This window comes from Scardinius erythrophthalmus, assembly GCF_964197995.2.
Source record: "Scardinius erythrophthalmus genome assembly, chromosome: 23".
Lineage (NCBI taxonomy): Eukaryota > Metazoa > Chordata > Actinopteri > Cypriniformes > Leuciscidae > Scardinius > Scardinius erythrophthalmus.
This window is the reverse complement of record NC_138243.1, coordinates 26,864,579-26,880,242: the sequence shown is the minus strand read 5'-3', so window position 1 is coordinate 26,880,242 and position 15,664 is coordinate 26,864,579. Positions and strand designations below refer to the sequence as shown.

The 15,664-nt window shown below is 35.8% G+C and overlaps 1 protein-coding gene across 1 annotated transcript; it reads left to right on the top strand.

Annotated features, from left to right (window-relative positions):
* Positions 1 to 5,604: 5,604 nt before the first annotated feature.
* On the top strand, positions 5,605 to 10,125 carry cetn3 (centrin 3). Its single transcript, XM_081353986.1, has 5 exons — positions 5,605 to 5,795; positions 6,234 to 6,369; positions 8,895 to 9,009; positions 9,178 to 9,369; positions 9,696 to 10,125. The coding sequence occupies exons 1-5, from the start codon at positions 5,779 to 5,781 to the stop codon at positions 9,737 to 9,739; spliced, it is 504 nt and encodes a 167-aa protein (XP_081210112.1). The 5' UTR covers positions 5,605 to 5,778; the 3' UTR covers positions 9,740 to 10,125.
* The last annotated feature ends 5,539 nt before the right edge of the window (positions 10,126 to 15,664 follow it).

Here is a 15,664-nt window from a genome sequence, read left to right as displayed (position 1 = left end):
AGATTACTTTTTTTGATGTGAAAAGTAATGCATTACAAGTAATGTGTACTACGTAATCTGATTACTTTTTCTATGTAACGAGTAACGCATTACAAGTAATGTGTATTGCGTAATCAGATTACTTTTTTGATGTAAAAAGTAATGCATTACAAGTAATGTGTATTACGTAATCTGATTACTTTTACTATGTAACGAGTAACGCATTACAAGTAATGTGTATTACATAATCAGATTACTTTTTGTATGTAACGAGTAACGCATCACAAGTAATGTGTATTACGTAACCAGATTACATTTTAGATGTAACAAGTAATGTGTATTACGTAATTAGATTACTTTTTTGATGTGACAAGTAAACTGTACATTACAAGTAATGTGCATTACATAATCAGGTTACTTTTTAAAGTAACGCATTACAAGTAGTGTATATTGCGTAATCAGATTACTTTTTTGATGCAAAAAGTAATGCATTACAAGTAATGTGTACTACGTAATCTGATTACTTTTTCTATGTAAAGAGTAACGCATTACAAGTAATGTGTATTGCGTAATCAGATTACTTTTTTGATGTAAAAAGTAATGCATTACAAGTAATGTGTATTGCGTAATCAGATTACTTTTTTGATGTAAAAAGTAATGCATTACAAGTAATGTGTATTACATAATCAGATTACTTTTTGTATGTAACGAGTAACGCATTACAAGTAATGTGTATTACATAATCAGATTACTTTTTGTATGTAACGAGTAACGCATCACAAGTAATGTGTATTACGTAACCAGATTACTTTTTAGATGTAACAAGTAATGTGTATTACGTAATCAGATTACTTTTTGATGTAACGAGTAAAGTAACGCATTACTTATTTTATTTACACATTAATATTTGAGTTACTTTTTTGAAAGGATACTTCTCATTTTAATTAATTTGCTTGAACATTTTTTTAACTACAGAATTAAAATGATCTCTCTCTTCTCAATAACGTCGTCGCTTAGACATTTTGTATTCACAGCGCTGAATTTTTCACTCAATTTCTCCCTCTCTGACCAGGGCCCTTAGAATCGACCTAATCTCCTTACTCACTGTGGACCTGAATGCAGTTTTAACTTTACATCATGCATCATATCATCGCAGACAGAAGATTGGTCAGCCGGCCCGAGAATAACTGGTCTGTTTTTCTTGGCTTTGGGAGAGATTGGCTGGATCCCAGGATCTCCTGTGGCGGCATGATTTGGAATTGTGTACACACAACATCTGCCTTTCCTTCTTTCTCAGCGAGAAAGCAAGCGAGAAGCCACATGAGCGTATGTGGTCTTTAACCTTCTGCCACAAGAAAAAACATCTCCACATGATTACCACTGCAACAGCCCTGCAGAGTCACGCGTCCCTCTGATGTCTAGATAAATATGGCTACTGAAGGAGCTTTTATGTGGCCTCACATAAAGTCTTAGCTTATTAAAAATGGTTTATCTGCTAAATGTTTGTTTAACTTAGCTATGAGACAGCAAACATCTCATGAGCTGCACAAACCATCACCTGTTGCATCACAAATTGTCTACTTCATCCAGTGAGAATGCAGAAACAATGAGGGGGCGTGTCTATAACATCACGCCACCACTGAGCTGAAAGAACAGGTATTTGGGGAGGAGCTCAAGGAGTGGTAAGGACTATAAGATGTCCTGTACTTACTGTAACTCATTGTTTTCCCTCAATGAAATTTCCCATAATGAGTCACTAAGCTATTCTAATGATGCTAATAATTGATGTGACCTTTTTCACAATGTTCATGGCATCTGCATCTGCTTATCGCTTATGTCATAACAGTCAATAGAACAAATGCAAAAATTAACAAAACATTGCCTGGAGGGAAAATGATGTTCAACTTAAGTACTTGACACCTATAAATTACCCTACCTTACATTGATCAACAAATATTAAATATTATAACAATATCATACATGTTGGAATTAAAAAACAAGCATGACCTAATTTACAGTGAATTTATCATAAAAGTAAACATGTTGTAACAAATTATAGGCTATACATATACATATATATGATAAAGTATCTTTGGATTAAAGCATCTTCCAAATTACAAATGAATACATTTTAATGTAATCATCAATCATACAATTCAGTAACAACAGTTTAATATAAGAACTATTGTGTGTGTGTGTGTGTGTGTGTGTGTGTGTGTGTGTGTGTGTGTGTCTGTCTGTCTGTCTATCTATCTATCTATCTATCTATCTATCTATCTATCTATCTATCTATCTATCTATCTATCTATCTATAATAAATATAAATATTCATATTGTATATGATACCTTTGGTTAAAATCTTCTTCCAAATGATTATATTTTTTACATTAATATAATTATTATTGTTTTATTCTGTTTAAATCTAATAACAAACATCTTTAATCTGTATCTACACACTTTCATAACCTTTAAAAAGCAGTCAGAGTTTTGACTTCCTCCATCTCAGGGCTGTACATACTATAATTACCTCTTACGATAGTAAGTATGAAACCTCTGAAGACTGTCTTGTCTTCCCCAAATTAATCACACAGATGACAATAAAAAAAAATTAAAAAAAAACCACAGCAAAGAACCCTTCAGTGTGTAAGCCGGCAGCACCCAGCTACCGGTCTGAACTAGATCTCTCCAGCCTCGACAGCATCACAGTAGTTCCTCATCTGCTTTTGTTCAGCAAGAGCCAGTCATAGCTAGTCAAACCTCCCCCACGGATGCATTACTAACTGGCACACAACAACATCACTCTATAAAACAGGGTTAAGCTGCGTAAACCATAATAGTGAGCTTAAAATGACAGGTAATTGTGTGTTAAATTAATGTATATTCAGAAGATACTTTCAAATGATTATATAGTTATTTTATTTAACACCACAACAGTCTAGCGAAACAAACAAGTCCAGATGGTCCAGGCATTTGAGGGTCTTTATGACCAAGACTGCGCCGTGACTGTCACAAGTAGGCTAATGAAATGAATGGCCAGTCACGTGACCAGCTCCGTCCAATAGACACAGACTTGCTTCATGGGATCCACAAACTCTGTTCTTCAAAACTCAGAGCCAGTGATCTGTACCATCAGAACCACGCTTGCACTTTCGAGAATGACATCATGGACTTTATGAAACCCTGTTACTGTTAGATCAGCTTACGTGGAAATTGTACAAAAGCAGAATGGCCAGCAAGCGCTCACACCTCATATGAATAATGATTAGCGAGTGTGTGAACAATCCTGTTGTTTCTCAATATGACACCTATCAAATGTCAGCGTTTGCCAAGAGGTAATCTTTGTTGTCACGGTAACAGACTTTTCTGGTTCCAAGTGCTCTAAATCAAGTTCAGTCAAAACATGAAAACATGCAGACTGTGCACTTAAAGAAAACAGCCATTCCATGTTAAAGGCCCACTGAAGTGCCTTGAAACTCACAGCATTACTTAATGTGTTGACGTGATTTCCACTGAAACAGGAAGACAGGGTGGGACATATCGATCAGCTCCTCCCCTTTTTTAAAATGGCCAATAGCGGTTAGTTTATGTCACGGCTCGGCCAGAGCCGTTGAGCTCGGTAGAGTCGCAGTTTCTTCCTAATCTATAAAACCGTTTCTCCTCCTAATCTCCTCCATATCACTATTAAATATAGCATTCTGTGTAGAATTAAAATGGGTCCAATAAGTTTTGTGGTCTGCGCCGACTCGCGCTTATGATCCGCTCTGTGCTATCGTGTCTCTGAACCGACCTTGTGCGCGTTGTGACACTGATGTGAAACCAGACATCATTCACCTATTTACATTGTCTGAATCATTCCCTATCCCCTATTTAGTGCACTATATGCCATTTACCATGTAGCAAATAGTAGTTGTATGAACAAGGGACCAATTTTAGCTGCAGCTTCAGTGTCAGTGCACTGGGGGCGGAACGCTTTAGATTCTAGAGAGCACTTTATTGGACAGAAAATCTGAGGAGAAGCTGAATTGCTGAGTGATGTCATCAAAATCATTGATCTATTTTGGTGGAAGTGAGAGGCTGTAAATTTTGAATGCTTGTTCTTAATCCAAATTTAGTCATTGGTTTAGAGCACACTAGCTTATCCTAACAGCAATGCTAACATATTCACACTAAAAGCCCCCCCCCCCCCCCAAAAAAAAAATAAAAATTCAATTTGATTTCGTGGGGACTTTAATGATACTTTATTTTTTTTTTATTTTTTTTTTTTGCACATGCACTAATACAAGTAAACCTGGCTACATTGGTGCATTTGTTTGTCCTGGTTTACACTTTACCCTTATTCTTTAACATTTATCAGAACAGCCAATGCACCTCACAGGATTAATCTGTTTACTTTTCTCCAGGCCTGAGCCTAGGGTGTGGTTTTGTGACCTTAAGACCTTTCATGCTTGAACCCACAACAGCCTCGTGAGACCAAAGGCACATTTTGTGCTCATCAGAGGAAGTGGTTTGGGAGCCACCCATTTAACTCCCCTAAATGTGCTGTAAAGATATTGCCACGATCTTAATTTTACAACAAGAGAATACTATTACTCTATGATATTAAATTAATTACACAAAAACATTTTTTGTCCAAAGTCTTAAACGAGTTTCTTGTATTTCCTGTTGCAGTTTAAGCTGAATTTAGAAAGAATACATGTCAGTGTTGTCATGGTGTAGGGCGTCCTCTATTGGTGGTTGACTGCAATTACTAAGTTGAGGAATAAAAACTTATTTTAATGTGTTAAATAAATTGTTGTTAAATATTATCAATAATAATTATGTTTATGAACAGCAACAGAAATAAAAAATGAAACAAAAGGCACCATTATACATCACCAGAGTTTTAGTATCTGATTATTTAAAGGGATAGTCACCCAAAAATGATTTACTCGCCCTCAAGTTCTTCTAAATCTGTATAAATTTCTTTCTTCTACTGAACACAAAAGAAGATATTTTGAAGAATGTCAGAAACATACATTTTCCCCCGTACTATGGAATCAACTGTTTGGTTAACCATATTCTTCAAAATATCTTCTTTTGTGTTTATCAAAAAAAGAAAGAAATTCATACAGGTTTGGAACAACTTGAGGGTGAGTAAATTATGATAGAATTTTCATTTTTGGGTGAATATACTTTTAAATATTTTAACAATTCCTATTTATTGACATTTATACATTAATTATTATCATAAAACATAAAATAATAATATTAACAGCAACAATTATATATAATATTTCATTAAATATACTCGTGTATAATCACTTAATTTTAATCAGTATTGCTTATAACAATTTATGTTTGGTAACAACAGTAGCCTACACTTCAGTATCTAAACTATTACTATTACCCTGTATTATATTACATCATGTCAGATATAGAAATACATGTTAGTTAGTTACCGATTCATTATAAACACAATCTAATTATCTAAATGTGTCCAATATTACCACACATTTAAATTTTCATGAAAGCGCCGCCGTCTTGACCGCCATCATTAAGACCGCCCATGCCAGTCCCAGTCCGCCAATCAAACAGGCTCAAACACAAATCTGTTCCCAAACAACCAATCACAAGTATCGTCATCCTGACGCTCAGACAGCAGCAGCCAATCGGAAACGTTTCCTTGACAATCAACTAGCAACGCGCTGTGCTTGCCTTGGCGTCTGTGTTCGGGATTAGCAGGACTGTTGAAGCCGAACTCTAATCTTGTTGGACGGATTTGGGTTTCAATATCAGCGAATTTATTGCTAAACTGCAAAAATGAGTCTGTCTCTGAGGTAATTATGAGGTGTTTAGTCGCTAGCTGTTGGTTTAGAGACCAGCTTCTGGTGTGTTGAGCATTGCTAGCCGGTGCATGCGATTCGCTGACACATTTTTATGTATTATTAATAGTAATGATAGTGATTCATAATAATAAAATGTCTATACGTATTAAACAAGAGCAACAGCACGCATGTTCTTCATTTTTATTGCAATATGAATCACATATTCATACAGACAATCAAATCTTGATTACCTGCCTGTCAAGTCAGCAGTTTTGTACATTATCATATAACTTACATGTTCTATGAGACCTCAAAACACTGTCTAGTTGAGTGAAAAAAGTGCAGGTAGTAAGTGTGTATTTGATTGAATGGTGTCTAAAATAATGGAAAATCAGAATGCTTTCATGCATTTCATGCTCACATGATTGATTTCCATACTTGTGCCCTTAGGACTGAATTAACTGCTGATAAGAGCAAAAAGAAGAAAAGGAGAGAACTTACAGAGGAGCAGAAGGATGAGATCAAGGAGGCGTTCGAGCTCTTTGACACAGACAAGGATAAAGAAATAGATTATCATGAGTTAAAGGTAAAGATCTAATTTCAAAAACGGCCATTCATTATATTCGTAATGGTCATCTGTTTAAAAGTTCAAATCTTAAGGTTGAGAAACACTAACTATTTTTACTCGGTTACCCTCGACAAATGGAGTGTTCTTTTTTTAATTTTAACAGTAATACAACATAATTTGCAAATAAGAAAGATATATCACTAAAAAAAGAATGTTATATGAAATAACAATTATGTAATTAATTCATATCAATATTTTGATTAACTCACTCATATGTAAATTCTTATTTTTTTATGAAAAGTTTCTGATACAGTCACTAAATCCCACTTTTTATAGCAATTTTACAATTATTTATACATAACCATAAGACCAATTAAAGAGGATGATACATTTTGAATAACATTTCATTAATACGTTTCATTAATACATTAATTTATATTAATTTGCGCACATAGCACAGGGCTGTAGTGGCCTTGGTATTCTGACTTGTTATAAGGTTACTGTAAACTGTAAGAGCGTATATTAATTTTGTTCAGCAAACACTTAAAGATACTCTTTGTATTAACCTGTGGTTAAAAAACAAAACTGCATGTAGGCCTATTTTGCAGAAGAACATTGTTTTGGTTGTGCTTTGGCTCTGACTGTGCGGATGAATATGGTTATCCTACTGCTCATAAAACATTCACTACTAGGCTTAAGAGATATAACCCGTTAGATGGAAAGGGTCTCAAGCCAACTAGCTGAAGACATTACTGTAGCTTTACCCGTTAATAGACACGTAATTCCTTCAAAATAAATTCCCACAAATCACTACAACAACCATAATGAAATGACCCTTCACAATACATATTATGGCGATATCTCTGTTCAATAAAGTACCTTACTCGCCTGTTGAGTAATACAAACGCAATCTCCACGTCACTTTTACAACATTTCAAATCCCTCAGTTCTCACTATCTCTGAAAAGCCAAGCCAATGTTGATTCTTGTTTTATTACGAGCTCTGTCGCGCTCTGTTTTTTCCAGCAGACTCTCGTCTGTTCGGCGTTAAAAAAAACAAAAACGGTGATTCACTGGAGGTTTGAGTTTTAGTTGCTCCATGTCAAACTTTCCCTCAATGTGACAACTAACTTATGCCACTACCACACCATACACCAAAGAAGCCAGAGACACTTTTCTCTATTTACGGATATTTCGAGACACGCATGGACGAGTGACGTAAGGTAGGGGTGTGACGGTTAGTATATAACTGTGAGACCGACGGTTATAGTTGAGCACGTCATTAGAACTCTATAACCGCCAAAACCGTGTTATTAAAATATTTTTTACAAACATTTTTTGTCATAGAGAATGTTTAAATACTAATTAAAAACAATTGTTAACAGTCTGTGTTATTAATGGTCTACGTCGTTTCCAACTGTATTTGATTCTTTGCCAAGTACCCCCTGACCGACCACCAATCAGTTGAGATAGAAATAAAAGCTATGACTATGATATAGTGATGTGCCATCATTATGAGATTTATTAAACAAATGAAAAACATTTGCAATAATAAACATTAGCAATAAACTTTTGCAATAATAAACAACCTATCATTACCGATAACTGATCGTGCAGTTTAATTACCCCTTGACTGGCCCCAAACGTGTTTGATAAAAGAAACATATACAGTGTGTTTATAGCCATGATGTGTATTACATTTTAGCTCAAAAACAATTGTAATAAAAGATAGGATCATAAGATGCGCAATATATCGGGAGACATGGTTTTTACCACTTAATGAAGTTTTGTTTTGTAAATCGTCAGACATGATTTTTACCACTTCATTAAGTTTTGCATTGTAGAAAGCCTTTCTTTAAAGCGAATTTCGTTTTGTACAAATTGTATCTTAATTTTAATAAATGTTTCATCAACCAATTGCATGTATTTAATAAATAAAAAGCATTAGCATTGCTGTTAGGATAAGCTAGTGTGCTCTAAACCAATGACTAAATTTGGATTAAGAACAAGCATTCAAAATTTACAGCCTCTCACTTCCACCAAAATAGATCAATGATTTTGATGACATCACTCAGCAATTCAGCTTCTCCTCAGATTTTCTGTCCAATAAATATAGCAGACAATATAATAACCGTGACATGGAGGCGCCGGTGCGCCGCGTTCACTTGCATTGCATTGTGAACTAGAGCGCATCTCATCGTAAATGAATGACGACGACGATGACGACGACAACGGTTATGTTACGAACCGTCACATTTGACTCACGCCATAACCGTCATCACCAATTCTGAAACCGGCATACCCCTAACGTAAGGACGCAATTTCTACGGAAAAACATCCTGCTCGAACTAAAATAGAAACGCTTATAACGGGCTTATCATTGTGAATCAGGGTAAGACAAAAACACGTTTTGGAAGAAGGATTGATGGTGTATTGACTCATTATGTCAATTTAGTTCATTTTGAACAAAAAGTTACATAGTGCACCTTTAAACATCAACAATAGTTGCTCAAAAATTGCTGATATTTAAAACTTGTGTTCCAGGTAGCGATGAGAGCTCTGGGTTTTGAGGTGAAGAAAGTAGATGTGTTAAAGATCTTAAAAGACTATGACAGAGAAGGAACTGGGAAAATAACTTTCGAAGATTTCAAAGAAGTGGGTAAGTTGAGTTCACTACTCATCAGCAGGCCTAGACTGCAAAATGATATTGCTGAAATCTGGAGCAGATAAATGTAACATTTATGTATGTAACATTATAAATCTTCTGCTTGCTTTGTGTGAATACTTCACTAGCATTTATACTTCAAATAATGTCATTTTCTTAAAGTGACGGACATGATATTGGAGCGAGACCCAAAAGAAGAAATAATGAAGGCGTTTAAGCTGTTCGATGATGATGAAACCGGAAAGATAAGCCTGAGAAACCTGCGGCGAGTCGCTCGTGAACTGGGCGAAGACATGAGTGACGAAGACCTGCGAGCCATGATTGATGAATTTGACACTGATGGGGACGGAGAGAGTAAGTTGCTGGATTTTTATCTAGGGAGAGGGAAAAAGTGCTATTTTTATTGCCTCTGATGAATGGAAGTAATTACTGTGCTTTTCCCAGTTGACCCAAAGTGCTTTTCTCAATTAAGACCCAGCAAATTAATGTGTTGCAGCCAACAAAAATGGGAACAGTGGAAGTGAAGGCTGCGTTGAAAGCTGTTTGTGTGTCCTTTGGCGTTGTGAAGAGTTATGATATGTAATTTAATCAGCAAAATATTAATTGTCTGTGCTGTGAATAAGTAGGTTAAAAGCAAAGTAAATTTAAGTGATCACATTTGTTCTTGTACTGTCTTTCAGTTAATCAAGAGGAGTTCATCTCCATCATGACCGGAGACTCGTGAGCAGCTGTGACTCAATGAAACCGTTTGGTGAAGATTTGCCTGCACATGTTCTGCAAAGATCCACTCCATCAGACAAACTAATCTTATGAACAGTAAACCACTTTTCAAATGTATGGAACGGTAGGTCTGATCGGTGCTAAGGTTTGGACAGAAGCTTGAACTGACCTGGCCGTGAAGTTTGAACAGGTCATGAATAGGTTGGTTTGATTTTTATAGGGATATTTTGTATTTTATCATTGCAGATGTGTCTTTAATATTAATAGTTTGTATTGTAGTTGTTCATTTTTGCATCTGAAATAACATTCCAAAGTACTATTTATTGTAAATACACAGTAAAAATATCATTTTTCGCTCGTCTCTTTGAATAAAGGGCAGAATGGTCTTCAGTCACATTGATAATCATATTATCCTATGATAGCATATTTATTTTGCAATCCTGTCTTTACATTGTTGATTCAATTTTAAACTGATTCCAGGCAATGCAGCTCAATTTTTCTGAAACCGCATAGGTTTGCTATTTTTTTCCACTTTTTTAAGGTCACTTGTTGCAAGATTATATTAAATATACATAATATTAAATATAAATAACATATGTAATAATAGCGTTAAATAGAAATAATTCCTCAAAAGCTGAATCGTATAATGCTCATCCTGATCTTTTGTATAGTTAATTTAAAATTCTGATTATGAATGTATTGAATCCATAACCTAATTATTGTGATGTATTATTGAAGGTTGTTTTTTTTTTTTTTTTTTTTTTTGCCTTTTCGTCCCTTGTTTAGTTTAGTGGCGTGTTGATTTATAAGGTTTAAAAGGGGATTATTCAGTCTTGGCCAATAGAGGGAGACATTATTCATAGAAAAGCTGTTTTGCTGGGTTTTCAAAAAGAGAGATTTTTTTTTTTCCAAAAAGACCATAACTTTAAATTATATTTCATCAGAATCCATGCAAAGTCAAGGAAACCTATGAATACAACATAAATTTGAATCTCAAATTGCATGCTAGTTCACATCTGTGGCAGAATTTGTGTGTAAAGGAAACCTTTAGCTTCTCCGGTTCATTGGAAAAAGTTTGACATCTACAAAAGTTTTGTTCCTTGGCCAGATGTCTGCCTATGCGGGATCGATTCAGCTGTCAAAACGACTTGACGGTGAGGTGACAGGAAAGCTTTAAATGGCTGAATGTGTTGAGCATCACCTCTTACAACACTATCCAAAATTAAACATGTGACCACAGCTCTACAGAGGCTGACAGCGATGACTCCATGCGTATCTGTGCCGCTGTGAGGATAATTTGGTCAGTGTGTCTCTGTCTGGAAGCGTGAGGTAAGGACAGTCCTACACAGAACATCAGCACGGAAACCGTTGTCATGGATACGGGCCAGCAGACCAAAGATGAATATAAGTCGTTTGTGTGTGTGTGTGTGTGTGTGTGTGTGTGTGTTTTTGTCTACTACATCTAAACAACAAATCAGGCCAAAGAATTTAGCAAGATGATTTGATGAATGCCTGTCGAAATGGATCAAATAAGCACCCCCCCCCCCATGACAGTATTATCTTTATTAAAGAATACATTTTTACTTTTAATTTTTTTACATTTACAGAACATTTTAATGAGATTAAAATTAATAAAGTGCATCCTTATTTTAGTAAAGAGACAATGGAGACATTTTAGAAATTAAGAGTAGTTCACCCTGAAACATGTATGAATTTCTTCTATGTAACTATGAACTATAATTCTTAAAATATTTAAGATTTAAGTCTTGTATTTGTGCATATTAAATTTTTCAACTATCTTCACAATTATTTATGAGAAGCAAGAACCAATGCAGTTTTTCAAGTACTAAGTCAGTGAAAACCTGGAATATTACCCACAATTTGTTTGGACAATTTTGAGCTGAATTATTTTATTATAATTATATGGAATTATAATAAAATAATTCATATTATGTGTGTGTGTGTGTATTGCTTTCAAATCGATTAATCGCATCTAACCTATATTTGTGTTTATATAATGTGTGTGTATATATATATGTATGTATACGTATGTATGTATGTATATGAGTGTGTGTGTGTATGTATGTTTGTGTGTGTGTGTATGTACATATAAATAAATGTATATGTACACACTCACGTGTGTGTGTGTATATATATATATATATACTGTATATCTACATATAAATACAGTGTGTATATGTGTGTGTATATATATATATATATATACATATGTACATATGTGCATGTTTGTGCTAGGTGCAATTTATATATATATATATATATTAGTATTGTACATGTATTTTAAGTTTTTTCTGTTTTCACATTAGTGACTGGTTCCTGAAATCATACATAGGAAAAACACAGACAATTCTGAGCTTTTGAGATATTTTTAGACAAGGGTTTATAAATAGAACTGAAAACAGCAACAATTTAATCTGCTGAAATCATCTGATGGCGAAATGTGGTTAAATGTCGTAATACGATATTCTGAAAATCACTGGCGTGCTTTAGATGAGGGAAACCTGAGGTTAAAGGTCATCCTGTCATTACCATCAGGCCGTAGTGGCAGTAATGGCTTCCTTCTCAGCTGTCAGAAGAGTCTCCAGGGACAGCATCCTCCGTCAGATCAATGTTTCGCCTTAGAAACCAACCAAAAACCTTGAATGGACCGCAGACGGACATCAAAGCTCTGTTGTGATGAGACTCCTGGTTGATTCTAGAGTAGGTGCCATCACGAAACATCATCTGAATCACAGCACAATGCGCTCAGATGGTTTAGATCAGATGGATTAGTTTGCTTTGCTAATTATACAGAGCAGCCATTCAATAAAGAAGTCAATAGTACCGCCTGGGCGTTCGCCCTTTAATTTTGGCTTTGAGGGTCTCGTAACGACTGTAATTTGGAGCATATTTAACTTTGGTGTATCTTAAGTCGTAGCCACACGATCATGGCCTACTCGTACAAATTTCAAAACCTTCTAAGACATTTCCCTCACACACGGTAATTTAAACTTGGAGGGAAACATTTGTTAAAAAGACTGGCGTATCCATCCATTTTAAGTTTATTTTTAGAGTGTATACGATCCAATTACTATCGCTCAAACACAAGCTCATCCGTTTTAGAAACGCATATGAACTGTTCCGAGCCACAAATTTCCCCAGGAGAAAAAAAATGCATTTTTGAGGGTGACATGTTGGCCTGGAGATGTCCGTCTTCCTCGTTACGCGTTGTCCAAGAGCAGTTTTATGTGTTCTGCTGAGTAAGTAAATCTGGACCTCTCAGGGAGAGGTTTTCCATGACCTCCAGCATGGGATTTCTTTTGCTCGGATTGGTCCACAGAGGGTCAGCTGACTGCTGGAAGCAGCTCATCATGTCTAACTGACTGTAGGTCAGGATAAGCGATGTCTTCTGTCCCTGAGCTCTATGGGAAGAGATGCCGGGATCTGTCACCTCAGCAGTTCCCACGAACCAGGGCTTGCCCACGGGGGGCTTTTTTGGGGAATTTGTGAGACTGTCAAAGCTGTGTCTTCATTTTTGTTGGTTGGTTTGGTTGTTGAGTGAATACAGTCTTGCAAGAGTTGAAACCCAAGGTGCGCTGCTCATTAGCACCCATGATAGGCTACTGAAAAGTCGATGAGATGATAAACAACCAGGTTGATCATATTAAATAATGACCATAGACTCATTTTCAGGTCTAGTGTAAGCTGATGATTTGAATCCGATATCCAAATGGTTATATAGCCTTTTATTATTTTTTATAAGCCTTGTTTTTATTTGAACTTAATTCAAATGTTTAAAATAGCATAATCTCATGTTTGAATATTTAAGATCATGTGCATGCTACTATTTTAAGTCATCTAATGTTAGCTTACCACAGAGTTCCTTTTTTTTGTCCTTTTTTAGCACTTGGTTCAATGAAAACTATAGGGGTTAACCAGAGGGTGTGTGTGTGTGTGTGTGTGTGTGTGTGTGTGTGTGAGAAATAGGCTCTTTTCTTTTAAAGAATAAAAATGGTACACAACCATTTATACATCTGGGGTCTGCAAGATACATCAAATATTATTACTATTATTGTTTAAAACAATGTTTTTAATATAATGTAAAATGTAATTTATTCCTGTGATCAAAGCTGAATTTTCAGCATCATTACTGCATCAGTGTCACATGATCCTTCAGAAATCATTTTAATATTTTGATTTGGTGCTCAAGAACAATTTCTGATTGTTATCAATGTTGAAAACAGTTGTGCTGCTTCATATTTTTGATTAATTCTTTGTTGAATAGAAAGTTAATAAGTTGTAAGAATTTATTTGTAACATTAAATGTCTTTTAATTGTCACTTTTGATCAATTTAATGCGTCCTCGCTGAATAAAGTATATATATAATTTTTTATTTTTTTTTAAATCTTACTGACCCCAAACTTTCGAAAGGTAGTGTACATGATACATTTCAATATATCTACTTGAAAGTGCATCTCCACATGATCCTAGATTGACTGCCCACATGGCTGTGTTTTATGGGAAAATGTTTGTCTATATTCCCACTAGGATAAATCATTACTTTATTTGTAGTTGAGTCACCAAGTATGCTGATCGGAAATATTTCAACTTTTTCCTCCTCCTTAATTGTTGTCCATGTCACAGTTGCAATCCAGATGATGCTTCAGATCTCAGTGAATAACATGGTGTGTTGCTTTCTACGTAGAGGGTCAAGCCTAAAATAAGGATGAATTTGGAGGGCCTGACATGTTGCATTTATGAGATTAAATGTGAATAACCCACACTATTATTCTAGAAGTTGCAATTAATGTATTGTATTTGCAAGTTTATTTCTAGTATGATACAGAAAACAACGTACACGACTAGTACTTTCACTAATGTTTGTCTTTAGCTAGCTTTCAAATCTTGCTGACCCCAAACTTTCAAAAGGTAGTGTACATAAGAAAGATCTTAAAAGTGCATCTCCATCAAGTCCTAGATTGGCTGCCCACGTGTCAATTTGGTAAGAAATGTTTTAATGGGTAAATGTATATTCCCACTTAGACCAATCATGACTTCATTTGTAGTTTAGTCAACAAGCATGCAAATTTTTATTTTTTTTGTCTTTTAGTTGATTAATACTTTGAAATAGTCCTCATACTGTAAATACTTTATACAACCTTAATGATACTACTATTAATGTGGATTTGTTTCGCTTTGCAGTGCTTGTTTGTATTTGGCCCACTGTCTTCTATAATAGGGACATCGAATGTGTGTTTCAACTCCAGTGAAGCAGAGAGCCGCCCACTTATACTTAATCTCTCTCTCTCTCTTCCATGCCCGGCCTCGTACCCATCCACTAATGTGTCTGGCCGTTTCTAAACCTGCTCAAGGTCAGATCCAATGTTGATTGTAAAACGCTGCATCTGATGATTACAGGGGGATTAAACGCAGGAGAAAATAGGCAGATGACGAGCGTTGCGATTGAGACGGGGGTAAAGCGGAGCGGGTGGGCAGCGCACAAGTTATATGCCTTTGGAGCTGGCACATGCTCAGCTGTTGGAGACTGAACTGGTTTTGCAGCCAACTTGTGAGTCATTCGGTAGAGATGCACCAGAAATAAACAGCCGCCCTGTTCTTCCTGGTTACAGGCCGGTCCCGCTCCCTCAAGTGGTTTCTCTTCGGGGTGCTGGTGGTCTGAAGGGGGAAGTCTTGATGCGAAAAACAGGAGCACTGCGACATTTTGGGGTTTGAAAGATGTCATATTTAGGCAGGGCAGCTGACCCATTTTAATATCATGCGTTTGGCCTGGTGAATTGAAAGTGTTTGCCGCCATTTTGAGGCCAAGAAATGTGTATTAAAGCCAGAAATAGTGCACACCAGAGTATGCTAAAAGTCAACATGAAACTGAAATTCACTCCTGGTCTTGTTGTAAATGATTATGCATGT